At 43.1% G+C, this 16507-nt stretch overlaps 3 protein-coding genes across 3 annotated transcripts; 2 read left to right on the forward strand and 1 right to left on the reverse strand.

Moving 5' to 3' along the window:
- Nucleotides 1–1113: 1113 nt before the first annotated feature.
- Nucleotides 1114–7075, forward strand: tbccd1 (TBCC domain containing 1). Its single transcript, XM_053496475.1, has 7 exons — nt 1114–1531; nt 2931–3262; nt 3357–3518; nt 3899–4265; nt 4891–5077; nt 5190–5693; nt 5892–7075. The coding sequence occupies exons 2-7, from the start codon at nt 2933–2935 to the stop codon at nt 6082–6084; spliced, it is 1743 nt and encodes a 580-aa protein (XP_053352450.1). The 5' UTR covers nt 1114–1531; nt 2931–2932; the 3' UTR covers nt 6085–7075.
- Nucleotides 7076–8086: 1011 nt separating this feature from the next.
- crygs2 (crystallin, gamma S2) lies at nt 8087–9332 on the forward strand. The gene is made up of 3 exons (XM_053496476.1): nt 8087–8095; nt 8490–8732; nt 9060–9332. Exons 1-3 carry the CDS (start codon nt 8087–8089, stop codon nt 9330–9332), a joined length of 525 nt encoding a protein of 174 aa, XP_053352451.1.
- On the reverse strand, nt 8906–16389 carry lcmt2 (leucine carboxyl methyltransferase 2). Its single transcript, XM_053496474.1, has 14 exons — nt 16211–16389; nt 15147–15271; nt 14980–15061; nt 14713–14890; nt 13489–13645; nt 13218–13407; nt 11656–11763; nt 11476–11563; nt 10890–11123; nt 10562–10786; nt 10386–10483; nt 10073–10260; nt 9841–9976; nt 8906–9698 (listed from the first exon to the last, which is right to left on the reverse strand). The coding sequence occupies exons 1-14, from the start codon at nt 16253–16255 to the stop codon at nt 9516–9518; spliced, it is 2037 nt and encodes a 678-aa protein (XP_053352449.1). The 5' UTR covers nt 16256–16389; the 3' UTR covers nt 8906–9515.
- Between the last annotated feature and the right edge of the window lie 118 nt (nt 16390–16507).

Below are 16507 nucleotides of genomic sequence, written 5' to 3' on the forward strand. Positions count from 1 at the left end.
AGATGACTTGTCCTTGGTGACATGGTGTATTTTCATGCTAAAGTTCAAGCTTCAAGCTGTGCGTTTCAAACAATGCTCGACTAATATTAACCTTAAAACCCAAACAGCACGGATACACGCTGGCAACACAGCATACAGGTCAATGGCTATATATATATATATATATATATATATATATATATATATATATATATATATATATACTTATATGAAAGGTGTGCATAGCGTTTTAAGGTCTACATAGCGTAAAGTATTTCAGGGAAACATTCCCACTACCAATACCATACCAAGGCTGAACTGTTGACATCATGCAGGTTGGATCCATGTATTCGTGGTGATGGTGCCAAATTTGAACCATCACCAAGAGTACATGGATTTAACCTGCATGGAGGTGCCATTTTCTGTTCTGCCATCTAAATGTGAGAACAGAAAAAAAAAGAATAATTCAGTCATCGTCTCTTTTGCTTTATTTTGTATACAGGGTCAAAGGGGGTCTGCAGCCTATCCCAGGAGACAGGGCACGAGGTAGGGTACACTCTGGGCAAAGTGCCAACCCATCGCAGTGCACACACATACACTATCGGAAATTTGTGAACGCCAACTAGCCTGGTCTGCATGTGAGAGGAAACCCGAAATGCACATACTAAAGAATGAGAACATGCAAACTCCATGCACACACCCCCTGATGGGAGATGGGAACCAAACCCGGACCCTGGATGTGCAAAGAGACAATGCTAACCACAAATCCACCGTGCCGCCTACAAAACCAGGCTACATTTTTGAACTCTAAAATTTCAGTTTCATGAAATCTGTTCCCACTTTATCCTCGGGTGATGGACAATATTAAACCCTTCATGAGCTTCTCTTTTGTATCCTCAGTGTTTGGCCAGTTCATGCCTTTTCAGTTCACTTTTTTTTAAAGGGGCAAATAATCGCCTTGTGGTCATCTCGCACCAGCCTGGCCATTCGACTCACACCTCTCGCATTAACAAAGTGTTCCAGTACTTAGAATTAATCTTCACTGGATGTTTAATGTCTTCCCTAACCAGTGTGTGTGTGAGAGAAGAGAGACTTTTACTTTGAAATCCAAACAGGAAGTTGTGTGTTGTTTATCGAAGGAAGTGCTTGCTAACACTAAACGGAAATATCTTTTTAAAAGTGTTCTTTGATACAAATAGGCAGTATTTTTTTGTGTGCAGGTTTAAGATAAACTAATACTTTAAAGTTTATAGTTTTGCGGGAAAACACGTCAGTTTGTGTACAAAAAATAAAATATAATACAAATAAACAGTGCGCGTTAGAATTTCTGGCGCCAAATAAAGAGCTGTGCAGGCAGGAGAGTGTAATGTGTAACTAGCAGATGTCGCACACACACCAAGTTACACTAAAGTCCGCCATTTTCTCTTTTTTACTCCGCTAATTTAAACAAAACAGTTGATTAGAAAAGTCGCGCTGTTTATTTATTTTTTTTGTTATGAAACGGAAGTGACTGCTGCCTGGGCTCCGAGCGGAGGGCGGCCGGATGCATAAAGTAAGTTATTCTGGTTTAGACAGCTTTATAGCTCTGTATATTATTATTTATACATGCATTATAAAGCCTTGTGACCAATTTAAGCTACTTGTGTTATGTTTGCGCGTGTATTTTTAATGTTGCACGTGCTGCGGTTGCCATGGGAACCCTGTTCTTCCAGGTCGAAGATGCCCAGCTACTGCTTACTAACTAGCTAGCAAAGATGAGTTCACATGCAAAGGTGTAACTAGTTTCTCAAAATGCAGTTAGATATGAGCCTAAAATCTGTATAATCTAAATATTATAGATTTTAAAAAAATGAATGATGATAAAGAAGCTTCTAGACCTCGTGACGTCATTTAACTCAAGTTGTCCAGACAGTAATCAGGGGCTATAAATCAACTGCTTGTCAACATTTCTCTACTAACTGTGACAGATTGTATTGACAATACCCTTTGTACTAGGGTGAGTGAAAGAAACAACAACAACTTGGTCTGGCTGTGGAATTTATGTCAGTTAAGTTTAAAAAACACACAAATACACACAAGCTTTCCACTAATTTTAATTTTTGTGTGTGTGTGTGTGTGTGTGTGTGTGTGTGTGTGGCTCGCAGCTCATGAACGCACCCCTGTCTTTGTTTCTTCATCAGAAGTGTATCTTTGTCCTCATAGCCTGCTTACAGGGGACCAAACGGGTGACATCCTGACGGAGTGAGATCAGCACTTATAGGGACGATGCTTTAACAGAAGTATGCGCACATTGCATTGTCATGCCAGATCACAACGCCCTTGGATAGCAGTCCTCTGCATTTAATCAAAAGTTTAGCCCTCAGCTCTTCAATAAGCATTTCACTGTAATGAGCACTGTTGATTTCTCGAACCATTTTTTCCTGATCATGTTCCAATACTGGCCCTTGAGAATCCCAGAAAACTGGAATTTCCCAGATGATGGCTGACTTTTGATCTTTTTCTTGGTTGGCGATTGAGGATGTTTTCGTTCCTTACTCTGCCGTTTACTCTTAGGCTCATAGTGACAACTTCAGTGTTTCTTTTTAAGAAACTTTCACCTTCCCTAGAGTCCAAAATTAGCTTGGAGATATCCGAATGAGGCTGCTTATGCTCTTCCGTGAGTTGTTTCAGCACCAGGTACTCCCCCCCCCAAAACAAACAAACAAACAAATAAATAAACACAGCACGCTGCTCTTCTTTCATGCAAATTAAGTGGAGCGTCCATTTTTGCTTACCACCACGGTTACATTAATGTAACATATTTACACCTGCACAGCAGTGACCGGGGATACAGTAACCTGGAATGGTTTTAATGTAATGCATCTGGAGCGCAGATAATGTTTTACTTCCCAGAATGTGCTCAGGCAACTCTTAACCTGTGTTTTTTTTTTTGTTTTTTTTTTTTTTTACAGAAATGGAGACCTGCTCGGCAAGCGTGTGGCCCCGTCTGGAGCCGTTCCTCCTGGGTGCGTTACAAGCCGCTCCTCCAGGCAAGCTGAGCATGCACTACCTGCGCAAGATGGCCTCCTACGTGCGCACACGTGACGGCTGCTTCCCACGCCTGGGCTGGCATATGTGGAGGCACATTGCCTGTGGCAAGCTGCAGTTGCCTGAGGAGCTAGCCTGGCTCTACTTTGAGACGTTCGATCTGCTGGTACCGCGCTCGGCCGAGGAGAAGCTTGAGCGGGCAGAGGCTCTGTCTCAAAGCCTGAACCCTCGTGATCTTGACCGCCAGCGCAGCAAGGTAGAGTCATGGAGTGACATCGTAGCAAGTGGAGATTTTGCATTTCTTCTGTTTAAGAGTCATGTTGAGTTAATTTTGATGTGTTTCTGTACAGCTGTCTGTGGACACATTGCAGTTCCTGCTATTTCTGTACCTCCAGCAGCTGAACCGCGTCTCCTTGCGGTCCTCTCTAATTGGTGAAGAGTGGCCGAGTCCTCGCTCCCGCTCGCCGTCGTCCTCCTCTGATAGGGAGGCCAAAACCAGCTCCCAAAACAAGGTCAAAAACTGACAGTTTTAATTATGCATGTCACATAAAATGTATATGGCCACAAAAAAAAAAAGTCACCATTTTAGAACGGTCAAATTATTGGGCTGCATCTAGCAAAGAAAACAACTAACGAGATTTTTAATTACTGGAACTGGGTTCAGAACTTGGTATAAGAAATGTGATTGGAAAAAAAAACATGAATGGAGAGAACATAAACATTTGGTAAAAAAAAAAAAAAAAAATAGACAGTAAAAACCATAGTTATGTTTAATAGTGAAGGTAAAAGCTTTCCCATAAACACACAATGTGATGAGAACATGATGGGACTACACAGCTGTGTCATGGAAAACACCAACTAAATCCTGTATATGTGTTTTCTGTTTGGTCAGAATTGGGATGACCAGGCACACGTCACTTTCATACAGACTCACCTGGCTGAACTACTGGAGCTGCTGGCGGATCCGGGTGAGCTGAGCGAGTCCGGTCAGGCACTGCGAGACAGTAGACTCTCAGCCGAGGCACTGCAGGCTCTCAGTGTGCTGCTGGAGGGCACGGTAAGCCATGGACGCACTATCCATCCCCTTCATCGACTACTGAGCTCTGCTCCTCTCCAGTCCATGGCAGGGTACTCAAAACTCAGCCGCTCATACTCAGTGCAGCAGCTGCAGAGCTGGCTGCGCCAATCGCTCACACTCAACCCATTCGGCATGTCCACCTGTCTGCGCTCGGGCAAGAAGCTGGCCTGGGCTTTGCAAGGTAGAAAGTGCTTTTGCTTTTCTTTTGTTGCATTTTTCTTTGTTGCCATAAAATGCAAATTCTTGATTAGGGTTGGGTATGGTTTTTCCTTTCAATACCAGTGCCAAATTGATACTTTTAAAACGGTACTGGTGCCAAAACGGTACCTGAACTGATACTTTACAAAAGCCACAAAATGATGGTGGATGACTCAAGAAATATATTTTTTTATTTTTTATTCTCTTTAGTCAAATTGGCCTTTTTTGCAATAATAAGGTTACTGTCGTAGTACAGTGACCCCATTTATTGGTGGTACTAGCTGGAAAGCCATAATTATAAACAGAATCCATTTTACATCAGTATTTTACAAATCATTTTACTATTTCTTTTTATTTATTTTTTTTAGAACTTTATTAATCCCAGAAAGAAAATTGCTTATTTTTCGCATACCCCAATTAGGGAACTGGGGTCAGAGCGCGGGGAAGAGCGAAATGAGGCCCTGAAATTCGCGTTCTGTTTCGGTCCGGTACATACCAGTTATATAGGTTCCGTTGCCGTATTGGCACCGGTTTTCGGTACCCAACCCTATTCTTGATAAATCTTTATTTAAGCATGCAGAGCTCTAACAGGACTCTCTTTGCTTTAGTGGAAGGTGCTATGAAGAGGGCCAAGATAGCCAGGAACACCCACATGGCCCCTCCAGGGAGCAGGGTGGTGCTGATGTCCCAGGTTTACAAACAGACGCTGGCTAAAGACTCAGAGAAGCTGGCTGGCGCAAACGTCAAACTGCACCGCTGCAGCGAGGCGTTTATCTACCTACTTTCACCCCTTAGGTAGACTCAGTAGCTTATTTAAGAAGGATAAAGAATGTAATCTGAATATGACAAAAAAACTATTCTTGAAATAATAATAAAATAAAACTTACTTCATACTTTGCTGTTGCAGGTCAGTGACGCTGGATAAATGTCGCGACAGCACTGTGGTACTGGGCCCGGTCGAGACCAGCGTGCACATGCAGAGTTGCGAGAACGTGCGGCTGGTGTGTGTGGCCGGACATCTGGCAGTGGGCGGCTCTACCTGCTGCACCGTTCATGCTCTTACTCCCACTCGGCCGCTTTTACTGCCCGGTAACTCCAGCCTCACATTGGGACCTTTCCACACGCACTACCCCAGCCTAGAGGACCACATGGCCAGTGTGGGTTTAGCGGTCGTACCCAACGTCTGGGATCAACCGCTGATTTATGCGCCGGATGGTGCCGCACCAGAACCAGCCTGCTTCCGCATCCTTCCCTCGGAACAGCTCTGCCCTATGGTGGTACCGTTCCTCATGGAGGGAGACACCTGTGAGGTGCCTGGGGGACTGCCATCACTCTACCAGCAGGCCCTGGAGAAGCGTCAGCAACGGGTGCACAACTGGCAGAAGATTGTGAAGGACGCTCACCTTAACAAGTAACCCATTTTTTTGGGTAATATAAATGAGAATCACAAGGGCTGTAGTTTCTTGCTTTGTGTCAGTAAGGTTTGTCATAGCCAAGTGCTAGTAGATACTGAGACATCATATATTTTAAAGTTCATATTTTTGTTGTTGTTGTTTAATTCATTAAATGGCAGGTTATTTTAATGGGATTTCCTTCACTTGTCCCTCAGGGAGCAGCGGCGAAAGTTCCAGGCTCTGGTAGAGCAGAAGTTTCACGAGTGGCTCCTGGAGACAGGACAGAGACAGGAGCTGGACAGCCTACTGCCTCCAACCGTCACACCTTCAAACCCTACAAACCAGTCCAACTCCACCCACAGCTCTGAACGTTCTGTACAGCACGCAAAAGCTCACATGGTCTCCTGAGCACACACACACACTGTAACACACTGTAACAGACACTGATGCACTTAATTTATTTGGTGTGGTTTACATAGGCTTAGCAATTCTCTTTGCTAGAGCAGACAAGCTTTTGTCGGAGCACTGATCTCTGAACAGGTCTTCCTAACCCAAAGCTGATCCAAGATTGGCACTCAGGACTAGATCAAGTTGTCTTAAAAAGATATGTTGAAGTAGATGCCTTGTACTATTTGTATAGTTATAGAATTATATGCTGGATACATACTGCAGAACAAGCCTCATCCCTCACAAGCAGAATTGCTTTTTAGTTATTTCATTAGGTGTGAGTGTGACAGTTAAGGTACTAGAGTGTCATGATCACCCCCGAGAGGATGGCTGCCTTGTTACTGTGGCACGTATGAAGGAAAGAGTAAGGGACTGTTCTGTTGTGTGAAAGAATTAAACAGAATAGAGTTCTGCTACATAAGAGATAATGCATTATTGTAATTATTGTAAATATGAGCACTGGTGTAAGAGTAAACTCGGGGTGTAGATTATCTAAGTGAGAACAAATTTACTTTGCTGTCCATAAACACAAAGTTCTCTACTTGGCAGCCAGTATGACGGTGAATGTGGTGTTTTTTTTTTTTTCTGCTGTAACATTCAACATTGATTTCCCAGCCCAAAGGGGAAGCAATAAAATGTATAATTCAAAAGAACTCTACAACAGAAAACTGGGAAACATTGCTCCAGATTTATTATTAAATTTAATTTCTTTGTACTGTAAGTTCAAAACAACAAGCAATACCACATTCGTCTCTAGATTCTTCTATAGGAACTCACTTTTGGCTGTCATGTATCTTGTTTCCTTTTTCCGTTATGAAGTGTATGAGCAAATCTAGAGAATGTTTTCTTTTCTTTTTTAATAAAAGTAGGAATATGAGGATAGTTTGGTATTATGTTTAGATTTAGGTAACCGATATTATTTAAAATCAATAAAAAAATGTCTTTGCATACATTGGAAGTTAGTCTGTTGCATCTACTTCATTACACATTGCATTAAGCTCAATCTTACAACCAGGAAGTAAGATAAGATCTGACACATTAAAGAAAAACTATTAAAGCCCTGTTGTCCTCTCTGGTGGTTAATTTCAAGTTAGCAAGGCTCAAAGTCTCAATTCTTACTTTAAATTACTAGTAAAACTCTGTTTTGGAATCGCCAGGGACTACCTGATACAATATCATCACAATACCAAGGTGCTGATTTGAATTGTACAGCAATCATGTACAAATTTTTAATATCGAATCAGGATATTTTATAAATATTCTGATTCAATAAAATTTTTATTTTTTTTTCATTTTGTTACAATTCTAAAAAAAGTTAGCATAAAATTGCTCCTACCATAGAGGGTGCTGTGCTGTGTGAATAGTTTAGAGTGCCCCACCTGCAGGTTTATAGAAGAACAGCAACATCGATCCCTCCCCCCATCACTAATTTAAACCCAAATGTCATTTACACAAATATAAATCAAGTATAAAAGTCATTTTAACAAAAAAGTTTCCATTTTTATAATGTCCTTTATCTCAACCAGTCAACAAAGTGCTGAGCCAGGAGGTTGACATTCAGAACAGTAGGATGCAATCACCCATGCTAGTCAGCCTCTTTACATTTGCCAGTGGTCTTGGCATTAGCTCCCAGTTTGGCATGATGCTTGTGCTGTGGTGCATTCTGGGATGGTGGCTGTGTGTGTTTCAGCCAGAATAGATGGGGGAGCAAATGGGCAGCTTGGGCACTATTGCCATTATACTTTAATCCCACGTCTCATTTTCTGGAAAACCTGAATAGAGGCCTAGAATCACTGACTCAAATTTTGGATCTCATTGTCATGACGAAGCGGTTATCGAGTAATCAGCACCTGACTGGTTCCAAAACTGGGGGGATAAGTATTTAAACAGCAGCGCTAGTGGGTCTGCGCTCAGTCAGGGTTTGAGACACCTTTCTCAATCAAGCCTGAATCCCGGATCCATCATGGGGAGGGTGAGTAAATACTTTTAAGTGTTTCAAATGGTCTAACACAAGTTAAGTGCAAAATTAAAAATGTTAATGAGCTTTGAGAAAAATCTTAGCTCTGGTTTTTACAATTTTGTTCTTTGGCCTTGCAAATTTCTGTCTTGTGCCACGGTGTAAACTTCCAAAATTGATCTCTATTAATGCAAAAGCAAGGGAATGTGCCAACATCTGGTTTCGTTATGGCATTAGAGAAAAATAATCACGACCATCCAGCAGGTGTTGTATGGCATCGTGGTTCCTTTCCCAGTTATGACATGAATCCAACCAATGAGACCTACATAGTGATTCATTACCTTTGTGTATAATTATAGTTATAATATAGGATGCCAGGCTTTTTACAATCCATCCAATACCCTTCCAGATCATTTTCTTTGAGGACAAGAACTTCCAGGGCCGCCGCTATGAGTGCGACAGCGACTGCTCAGACTTCCACTCCTACCTGAGCCGCTGTAACTCCATCCACGTGGAGAGCGGCGTCTGGGTGGTCTACGAGCGCCCCAACTACATGGGCTACCAGTACGTGCTAACACGTGGGGAGTACCCAGAGTTCCAGCGCTGGATAGGCCTTAATGACCGCCTCAGCTCCTGCAAGATCATCAACTTAGTAAGTCCAATCACTGCACCCATGCAATAAACTGACCAAAAAAGAACAAGTTACAGTGATGGGTACAAAGGTTGTCTGCTTTATTTAAGATGTACAATAGAAACAACTAACTTTACAAAACATCAGAGTAAAAACATTTACTTTCTTTTATCCCCTAAGAGTTGATTGGCTTGTTTTTCCCAATAAAAATTATATATAAGGCAATTCTTTTCAAACAATAACTTGTAGCCGTAGAAGTTATCACCTTTGGTGTCCTGTCGTCCCCTTTCTACTCCATCCCTTTATTCCCTAAACCCAACACTCTCCAACTCTTGATGTCTATTCCAGAAAACCGGGACCCAGTACAAGCTGCAGCTCTACGACAAGGCAGACTTTGCAGGTCAGACGTTTGAGGCCACCGAGGATTGCCCTTCCGTTCTGGAGCGTTACCGCTTGAGAGAGGTGCAGTCCTGCAAGGTCCTGAACGGCTACTGGGTATTCTACGAGCACCCCAATTACCGTGGACGCCAGTACGTCCTGGAAAAAGGCGAATATCGCAAGCCTGTGGACTGGGGAGCAGTGTGTCCCATCGTCCAGTCCTTCCGCCGCCTGACCGAGTGACCGTAACCAAACAAGGATGCGCTGATGCCCCCCTGCCACATGATTAGGGCTCTTTGGTTGTGATTTAAACCGAGGTCCTGGATGAAATAAAGTTTGGTTGTTGATTGCTTGGAAGAGTCTGTCTGATTATTTTACAAAGTTTTAATTACTAAACATGATTCTGGTCTCCATCGCTAGCTTTAGTTACATGTTACATGCCATGTTTTGAAGCACAGGTCTCAGATCTAGAATAACAGGCTGGGAATTGAGGTGGGTGCCAAAAGAGAAGCAGTTCCCTCCACCACCAATCAGCATGATCTCAGCTCCATCATGGTCCAGCAGCTCTGAGCAGAAAGAATGAAGCATAAGGGGCCAAGGGACAGGTGACTGCGGAGAGAAAAATAAGCGATTATATTGAAGTTGTAGAAATGAAGTCATACGTAATGTAACTTGTATTGTCTAGACAACAACAACAAAAAAATCCGACTGCAGAAAAACAGAGCCTGGAATCCAGACACAAGCTACTCACTGTGTCTAAGCGGACTTCAACACTGACCCTGGTGGTCAGGTTTATTACAGCAGCTCCTGGGACACCTTCTGCCTGGAGCCAGACCCCACCAACTACCACCAGATTCTCACCAATCACACGAGCGCAATGGGAATACCTGAGGTTTACAGTTAACCATACACAAACTATTTATTAAATAGTTGTATCATTCGTGTCTAATAAACTATTTAACTAAAGAAAGAAATAGTGATACCTTGGTACTAAGGCTGGACAGACATGCAACTTCTCCCAGCAGAACCCTGTGGACGTGGGTTTCAGCTGGACGACATCTCCTAAAGGGACACCGCCTTGGCCCAGGCCTCCAAAGATCACCAGGCCTTGTCTATAGGCACAAGCAGAGTGCGAGTGCCGCGGTTCAGCGATGCAGCCTTCAAGTGGGACCTTTGGAGAAACAGATAATTAAGGATGGGTTCTTCTGATTCTTGAAGAACCCATCCTTTTAAAGTACAGGTAAACATAAAACTGGTATTCTTTTAAAATGGAAAGATGATAGGGTTAAGACATACCTCTGTCCAGTGCTGGTCCTCCAAACACAGGAAGTGTGCATCACCTAAAACCAGTTCCCTTTCTGTACGGCCACCGAAAACAAATAAGTAGTTCCTATCTGAATGAAGAAGATATTACGATGAGTGTCAGTTAATAGGTGGTGTAAAATCCAGTATGGGTTCAGAAACTTTCTTACCACCATGACTCAGCAAGGTAGCTGTGTGCCGCCATCTTGACTTTGGTGCTGTTCCAGTACAAACCATTTTGTGCATAGATACCAGCATGTTTTTAGAGTTCAACTGGTTGGTCAGATAGGTGACCCTTAGAATGTCTTCAATGGGGTTGAGAGGAGAAGTTCTGCCACCTAGAATTACCGCACCCCAACCAGCGACAGAGGTCATGGAGTGATACATCCGCATGCCTGGGTTAAAAGAAAAAGGAAATTTAATTAAGAGTATGAAAATCAAAGAGATGCAACATGAAACTACAAAGAAATCAGCAGAACAAAAATCAGACACACACACATTTCTCTCCATCTGGCTCCACGGTGGCATAACTCCAGGCAGTGTTCTCTCTGATCAAAAGTGTGGCTGCAGTGTTCCGGCCTCGTCTCCCACAGCCGCCGGTGAGGAGCACGACCCCAGGCTCAAGCAGGGAAGAGGCCATTCCCACCGCCTCTACACACAGAGCTTCGGGCATGAGCTGCACCGCCAAAGGCAAACCCTCTGGACCAGGCTTGATCAAAGGAACGGGGGACTCTGAGAGGGATACGTGTGAGAGAACTCAGATCAGACAACATGTGCTGGCTCTATCCACTAACAACTAACTTTCTCAAGTAGAAAAAAGGGACTGATATAAATCAATTTATTAGGAACACCTAGTTATTCAGGCAAATATCTAATAATTAATCAACCCATTTTGTGGCAGATTCATGTACTTTCACGTTTTATACAAACGTCCATAATTTTCTGTTGATGGTGTCAACTTGAGAAGCTCCAAGCTATTATTCAGTGCTAGTGTTAATTTCATCAAAAAAAATAAAATAAAATAAATAAATATTAGTCTAAGACCTTTTTTTCCTTTCTTTCTCAGTATATTTCCAGGTCTCACCTGTGGGGAGTGTGAGGACTGCTTGACTGGTCAGAGAGCCTTTAGAAGCGGTGAGGATGAAGTAATGAGAGCACTTTTGATGCCATTCCTTATAGCAAAAAACAGAGAGGATGTGTGACTTGTCCTTAGAGTCATTTCACAAAGAGGTAAGGGCTGATGTTAAAACACAGAACACCTCACCTCAAATTCATCGAACGGCTCCAACTTCTCCACCCTCTCTCTCTCGTCGTCTGTCAGAAGACCGAAGTAGAACTGGTTCATATCCAAGCAGGTGCATTTCTCCCAGCCCTGATGGAAAAAAAAAGAAGAGTAAAAGTGCTGATCGATATAATACGTTTAACATACAGTATACCGTCCTGTCCAAAAACAAAGTCTCCATTCCAGAAGCTCAAATTATTGGAAAAAAAGCTTCAAGTTGCTTCAAAGATTAGACCTTGGAGCAATGGAAAAAGGTCATATGGTCTGAGAAGTCCAGATTGATCTCACTCCAGAGCGATGTGTGCATCAGGGTAAGAAGGGAAGCAAACGAAGTGATGCACCCACCATGCACTGTACAACATGACCTGGGGTTGCTTCAGTAGGTCAGGTCTAGACTTAGCCATCTTATGTGGCAATAAAACAAAGTCAGCTGACGACCTGAATGTACTGAATGAGCAGGTCATCACATGCATGGAGTTTTTCTTCCCTGATGGCATGGATATATACCATGAAAAAGTGGTTCTAAGAGCATGAGGAATCTTTTTTACACATGAACTGGCCAAAATTTAGATCACCAAAGCTAAATATGATTGAAATAATGAATACATTTTTTGGCCAGGAAGTGTATAATAATAATAATAATAATAATAGACTGTTATAAATGTAACTAGACTATACGATACATTACAAAATGTAAAATTCATGTGAGAAACCGAAAGCCGTCATATTAAAAGCTCTTCCCACTAGTGATGGATCGTTCATGAACGTTTCGTTCTTTTGACCGTGAATCAGAAGAACGAGTAGTTACCTTTGTGTCTTTTCGGTTCGTATCGTTCGTTCTTTCGTCACGTGACTCCCATAGGGGCTATGCCATGCAGTACACAGGAAACAGAATCGTGCGGTTCTTCTCATGAGTCTTCTGGTCCGAATCAGTAGTGCAATAGATTCAAAAGAACGAACGACTCGGATTAGAAGGGTCATGAGAAGAACTGCTCAATCATGTTTCCTGCATAGCGTCTATGAGAGTCACGTGACGCAAGAACAAACGAACGAACGACTCGGACTAGAAGATATGAGAGGTGAGCTGCTCATTCTGTTTATTATAATCTGTCCTTAGCTGCATTGTAATATTTTAATTACTGGAACTATCGCCAAAATGTGTGTATGTAGTCATGTTGGGGGGGGGGGGGGGGGGGGGGGGCGGTATTAAAAATGTAACATTGTATTTTATTTATTTCTGATTAAAAGAACATAAAAAACAAAATGACTGAAAAAAAAGTTGCATTCATTTTGATGAACAAAATTCAAAGAACCGAGTCACTAAAATGATCCAAACTTCTCATCACTACTTTCCACACCGAGAGTTTGATACGCTTGGTTGAGTGTTAATGCTACTGTGACATTTTGCAGGAACAAACTTTTTCAGCCTTTTCAACTGTTATTATTTGTCATAAGCCCATTTTTATTCCAATTCCAATACCACACACTCACACAGAGTACCAGAGGCTCAGATATAACTCCCTGAGCTTGATGTGTAAACCAACCTTTCGTAACAGTCTCTCGGTCTGTGCTGTCGTATCCCGGTACTGGCAGAGAGCATGGATTTTGGAGTTTAGCTTCAGGAAGTGGTTCTGCATAACCATACCAAAGGGATCGTCTGGGCGGATCTGTTCGTACATCACAAACAGAGCCTCGGGGAGGATCCTCGCCGCCCAGCCGATCACGGCGTCTGACCTGGGGTACGAATACGGGGCTTAGGAATCACCACCACCATTAAGTGTGCAGACATGCAGATCCCAGCGGCCTTACACTTACCAGTGTGTTTCCATATAAGTGAGCACCACCTCTGAGAGAATCAGTGTAGGAGAGTTGTACTGCAGTCCGGCTGCACTCAGAACCTCCTGCACCTCGCTCTCGTTCCTCACGTCCACGCCAAGCAGCTTGTAGTGAGCACTGTTTACGTACACAGGGCCTGAAGCATGAAAGTTTCGTATTGATATAACGGCGTATTTTCTATTCTATTTTCATTATAAAACCGAAGCTTGTTAAACATTCTTTCTCGCGAGGGTGAGTCAAAAATTATCCGCACTCCGGTTATATTAAAACTTTTAGCCACACTGTCTTATCAGCGCTTTCTGTTCGAGGTTATGGTCTCCCCAGTCACTGCTGTGCAGGTGTGAACTTGTTACATGAGTTCTTTTGTACCTGCAGTGCAGGCAAAAATGGAAAGAAAGGCAGCGTGCAGTGATTTGGGTTTTTTGTGTGCTTTTTGGTGTGCTGCCGAAACATCTCACAGAAGAGCATAAACAGAAGTGTTGGGATATCTGCAAACAAAATTTGAAAAAATTCGATACTCTAAGAAATATTAAGTTTCTAAAAGAGAACCATTACTGGTGACGAGACACGGATTCATCACTACGAGCCTGAGAGTAAACATCAGATTATGGAACGGAAACAACCTCAATCGCCGACCAAGAAAAAGTTAAAAAGTCATCCAGCAGATAGAAAATTGATGCTTTTAGTTTTCTGGGTTTCTCAAGAACCAGTATTGGAACATTATCAGGAAAAAGGTTCAACAATCAACAGTGTTTGAGTTGACGTGTTGTCCACCATGTGCTGTTATCTTGCATGACACAACATCTGCACACAGTGTTAACACAAAGTTAAAGCATCCTCCCTATGGTCCTGATCTTGCTCTGTCAGACAGTAATCTGTTTGGTCCACTGGTAGCAGGCCTACAAGGATGAAGATTCACTTCTGATGAAGAAGTGAAGGCAGTGGTGCGTTTGTGGCACGCAGCTTAGCCTAAAACATTTTTGAATGAGGGAATACAGAAGCTTGTTGACAGAAGGACAAAGTGTATTAAAAAGCAAGGAGATTATATCAAAAAATGATGTATCTGTCATTTCTTAAGGGTCATTAAATTAGATTATACAGCCAGAGTGCGGATAATTTTTGACTCACCATCGTTGATTTAAAAAAAAAACAATTCACACAATGATGTATCTGTCATTCACACATTAGAATCACAGGTCGTACCAGCTAAGATTTCGCGATCTGGAAGACCGTCCTTCAGGCTTTGATTGCTGCCGATGAGGGCCGCCTTGCGCCTTGCAACATCAGGGAAGTCGACCTCGAATACGCCAACCCGCGCCAGCGCCCCTTCTGCGTGAAGCCGGAAGTACAGCGAATCGAAGCCTGCACCCAAAGACAGGATCTACAGCCAGACAGAGCGACAGAATGATCTTTCCAGGTGTTCACATATTGCGCAATGGAAATCTGTATGTCGTGAGTATTCAGTCCAACCTGTCTCCTATCACAGGCGTCCGTAACACACAGAAACTGTTTCACGCAGTGATCGACTGCTTTCCAGCGAATGTAATAGCCCCTGTGGAGAAAACAGGGCCACATGCAGATGTTTATTCTCAATTCAAAGTCGATTCAGAGCGACACTGAACATCCACACGTTCTACCTGTTGATGAGAGGAGCTCTTCGTGACACCTTCAGCACAAAATGTCTGAGGAAGTCATCGTGGAAGTAGCCTTGAGCCGCCGCTGACGCCTTGCTGACCACACTGCTGTCATTAGTGCCCTGAACCTGACAGGAAAGAAAGAAGAGGCACATTGTGTCACCATCACTCATGGTTAGAAAGAAACTGTCCAATGATGTACACCTGTGCATCACTAGGAGGCTGTTTCTACTCCCATCCCAGGACAAATTATTCAGACTCAGATGATCTGACCTAGTGTTGCACAGTCACTCTCACCTATTTTCTATACCGCTTATACTGTCTCAGGAAACCTGAAGCCTATCCCAGGAAACACTCTTCAGGCAATTTGTAAACAGCAATTAGCCTACCATGCATGTTTTTCGACTGTGGGTGGAACCGGAGTACCCGTAGGAAACCCGCCAAGCACAAGGGGAACAAACCATGCACATTCCTGACTCGAGTCAGGAACCGAACCTTGGCCCTGGAGACATGAGGGCACTGGCTGCACAATTAATCCCATAAGAACTGAAATTGCAATATGGACTTGTGCAATAATTTAATCTAAAAATAGAAAGCTATTTATCACGGGTCACAGTCACAGTCAGCAATGTATGTAGTTTGTTAGTAATTCATCTCATCTTCTATATGAGATTATATGGAGTGATGTCTCAGGCAGCTAAAGCTCTAGGACAACCCGGAGGAAATCCACCAAGCCCACGGAGACCAATCCACGCACATAGACCATCAGACAGGAATTCTAGGCAACAGTGTTAACCACTAAGCCACTCTGCCGCCTTTTAAATATATATTTATTTGTTTGATTTTTTTTTAAACACTCTTAAAGGTGATAAATAAATATTGTCAAACATCTTAATGAGATCATTTGTGCCACTGTTTGCTGATTACATCACAATCTGATCAGCCAGAACGAAGCTCTTCTTAGAACTTCTAACACCTCCATGTGTATAAGAAGGTGTCAGGCCCAGATGTTACATGTATCAGACACATCTGTATTTAAGAGACAGTCACGTGATGGACATTCTCACCGCTGCATCCTCCCCCTGCTTCTTCTTGCTGTTGATCCTGCTCATTCCGACCGTGCAGACACGCAGTGACGTTACACCAGAGCCCCGGTGATCCACGGTGGTATTGATCACACACACTGCTGGAACATCTTCATCACGCGTGGGTTAACGCATGGACATCCGCCTTCCAAACACCCGCCTCCCGCCCCAGGATTGGCTGGTGCACTGCCTCCTGACGCAGAGTCCGCCAATTATATCGCGAGATTAAGTACAAGGGGCGGAGTTTGACAAAATATGGGCGGGGCGATAACGTAAATA

This window comes from Clarias gariepinus, chromosome 5 (genome assembly GCF_024256425.1).
Source record: "Clarias gariepinus isolate MV-2021 ecotype Netherlands chromosome 5, CGAR_prim_01v2, whole genome shotgun sequence".
NCBI classification, from domain to species: Eukaryota; Metazoa; Chordata; class Actinopteri; order Siluriformes; family Clariidae; genus Clarias; species Clarias gariepinus.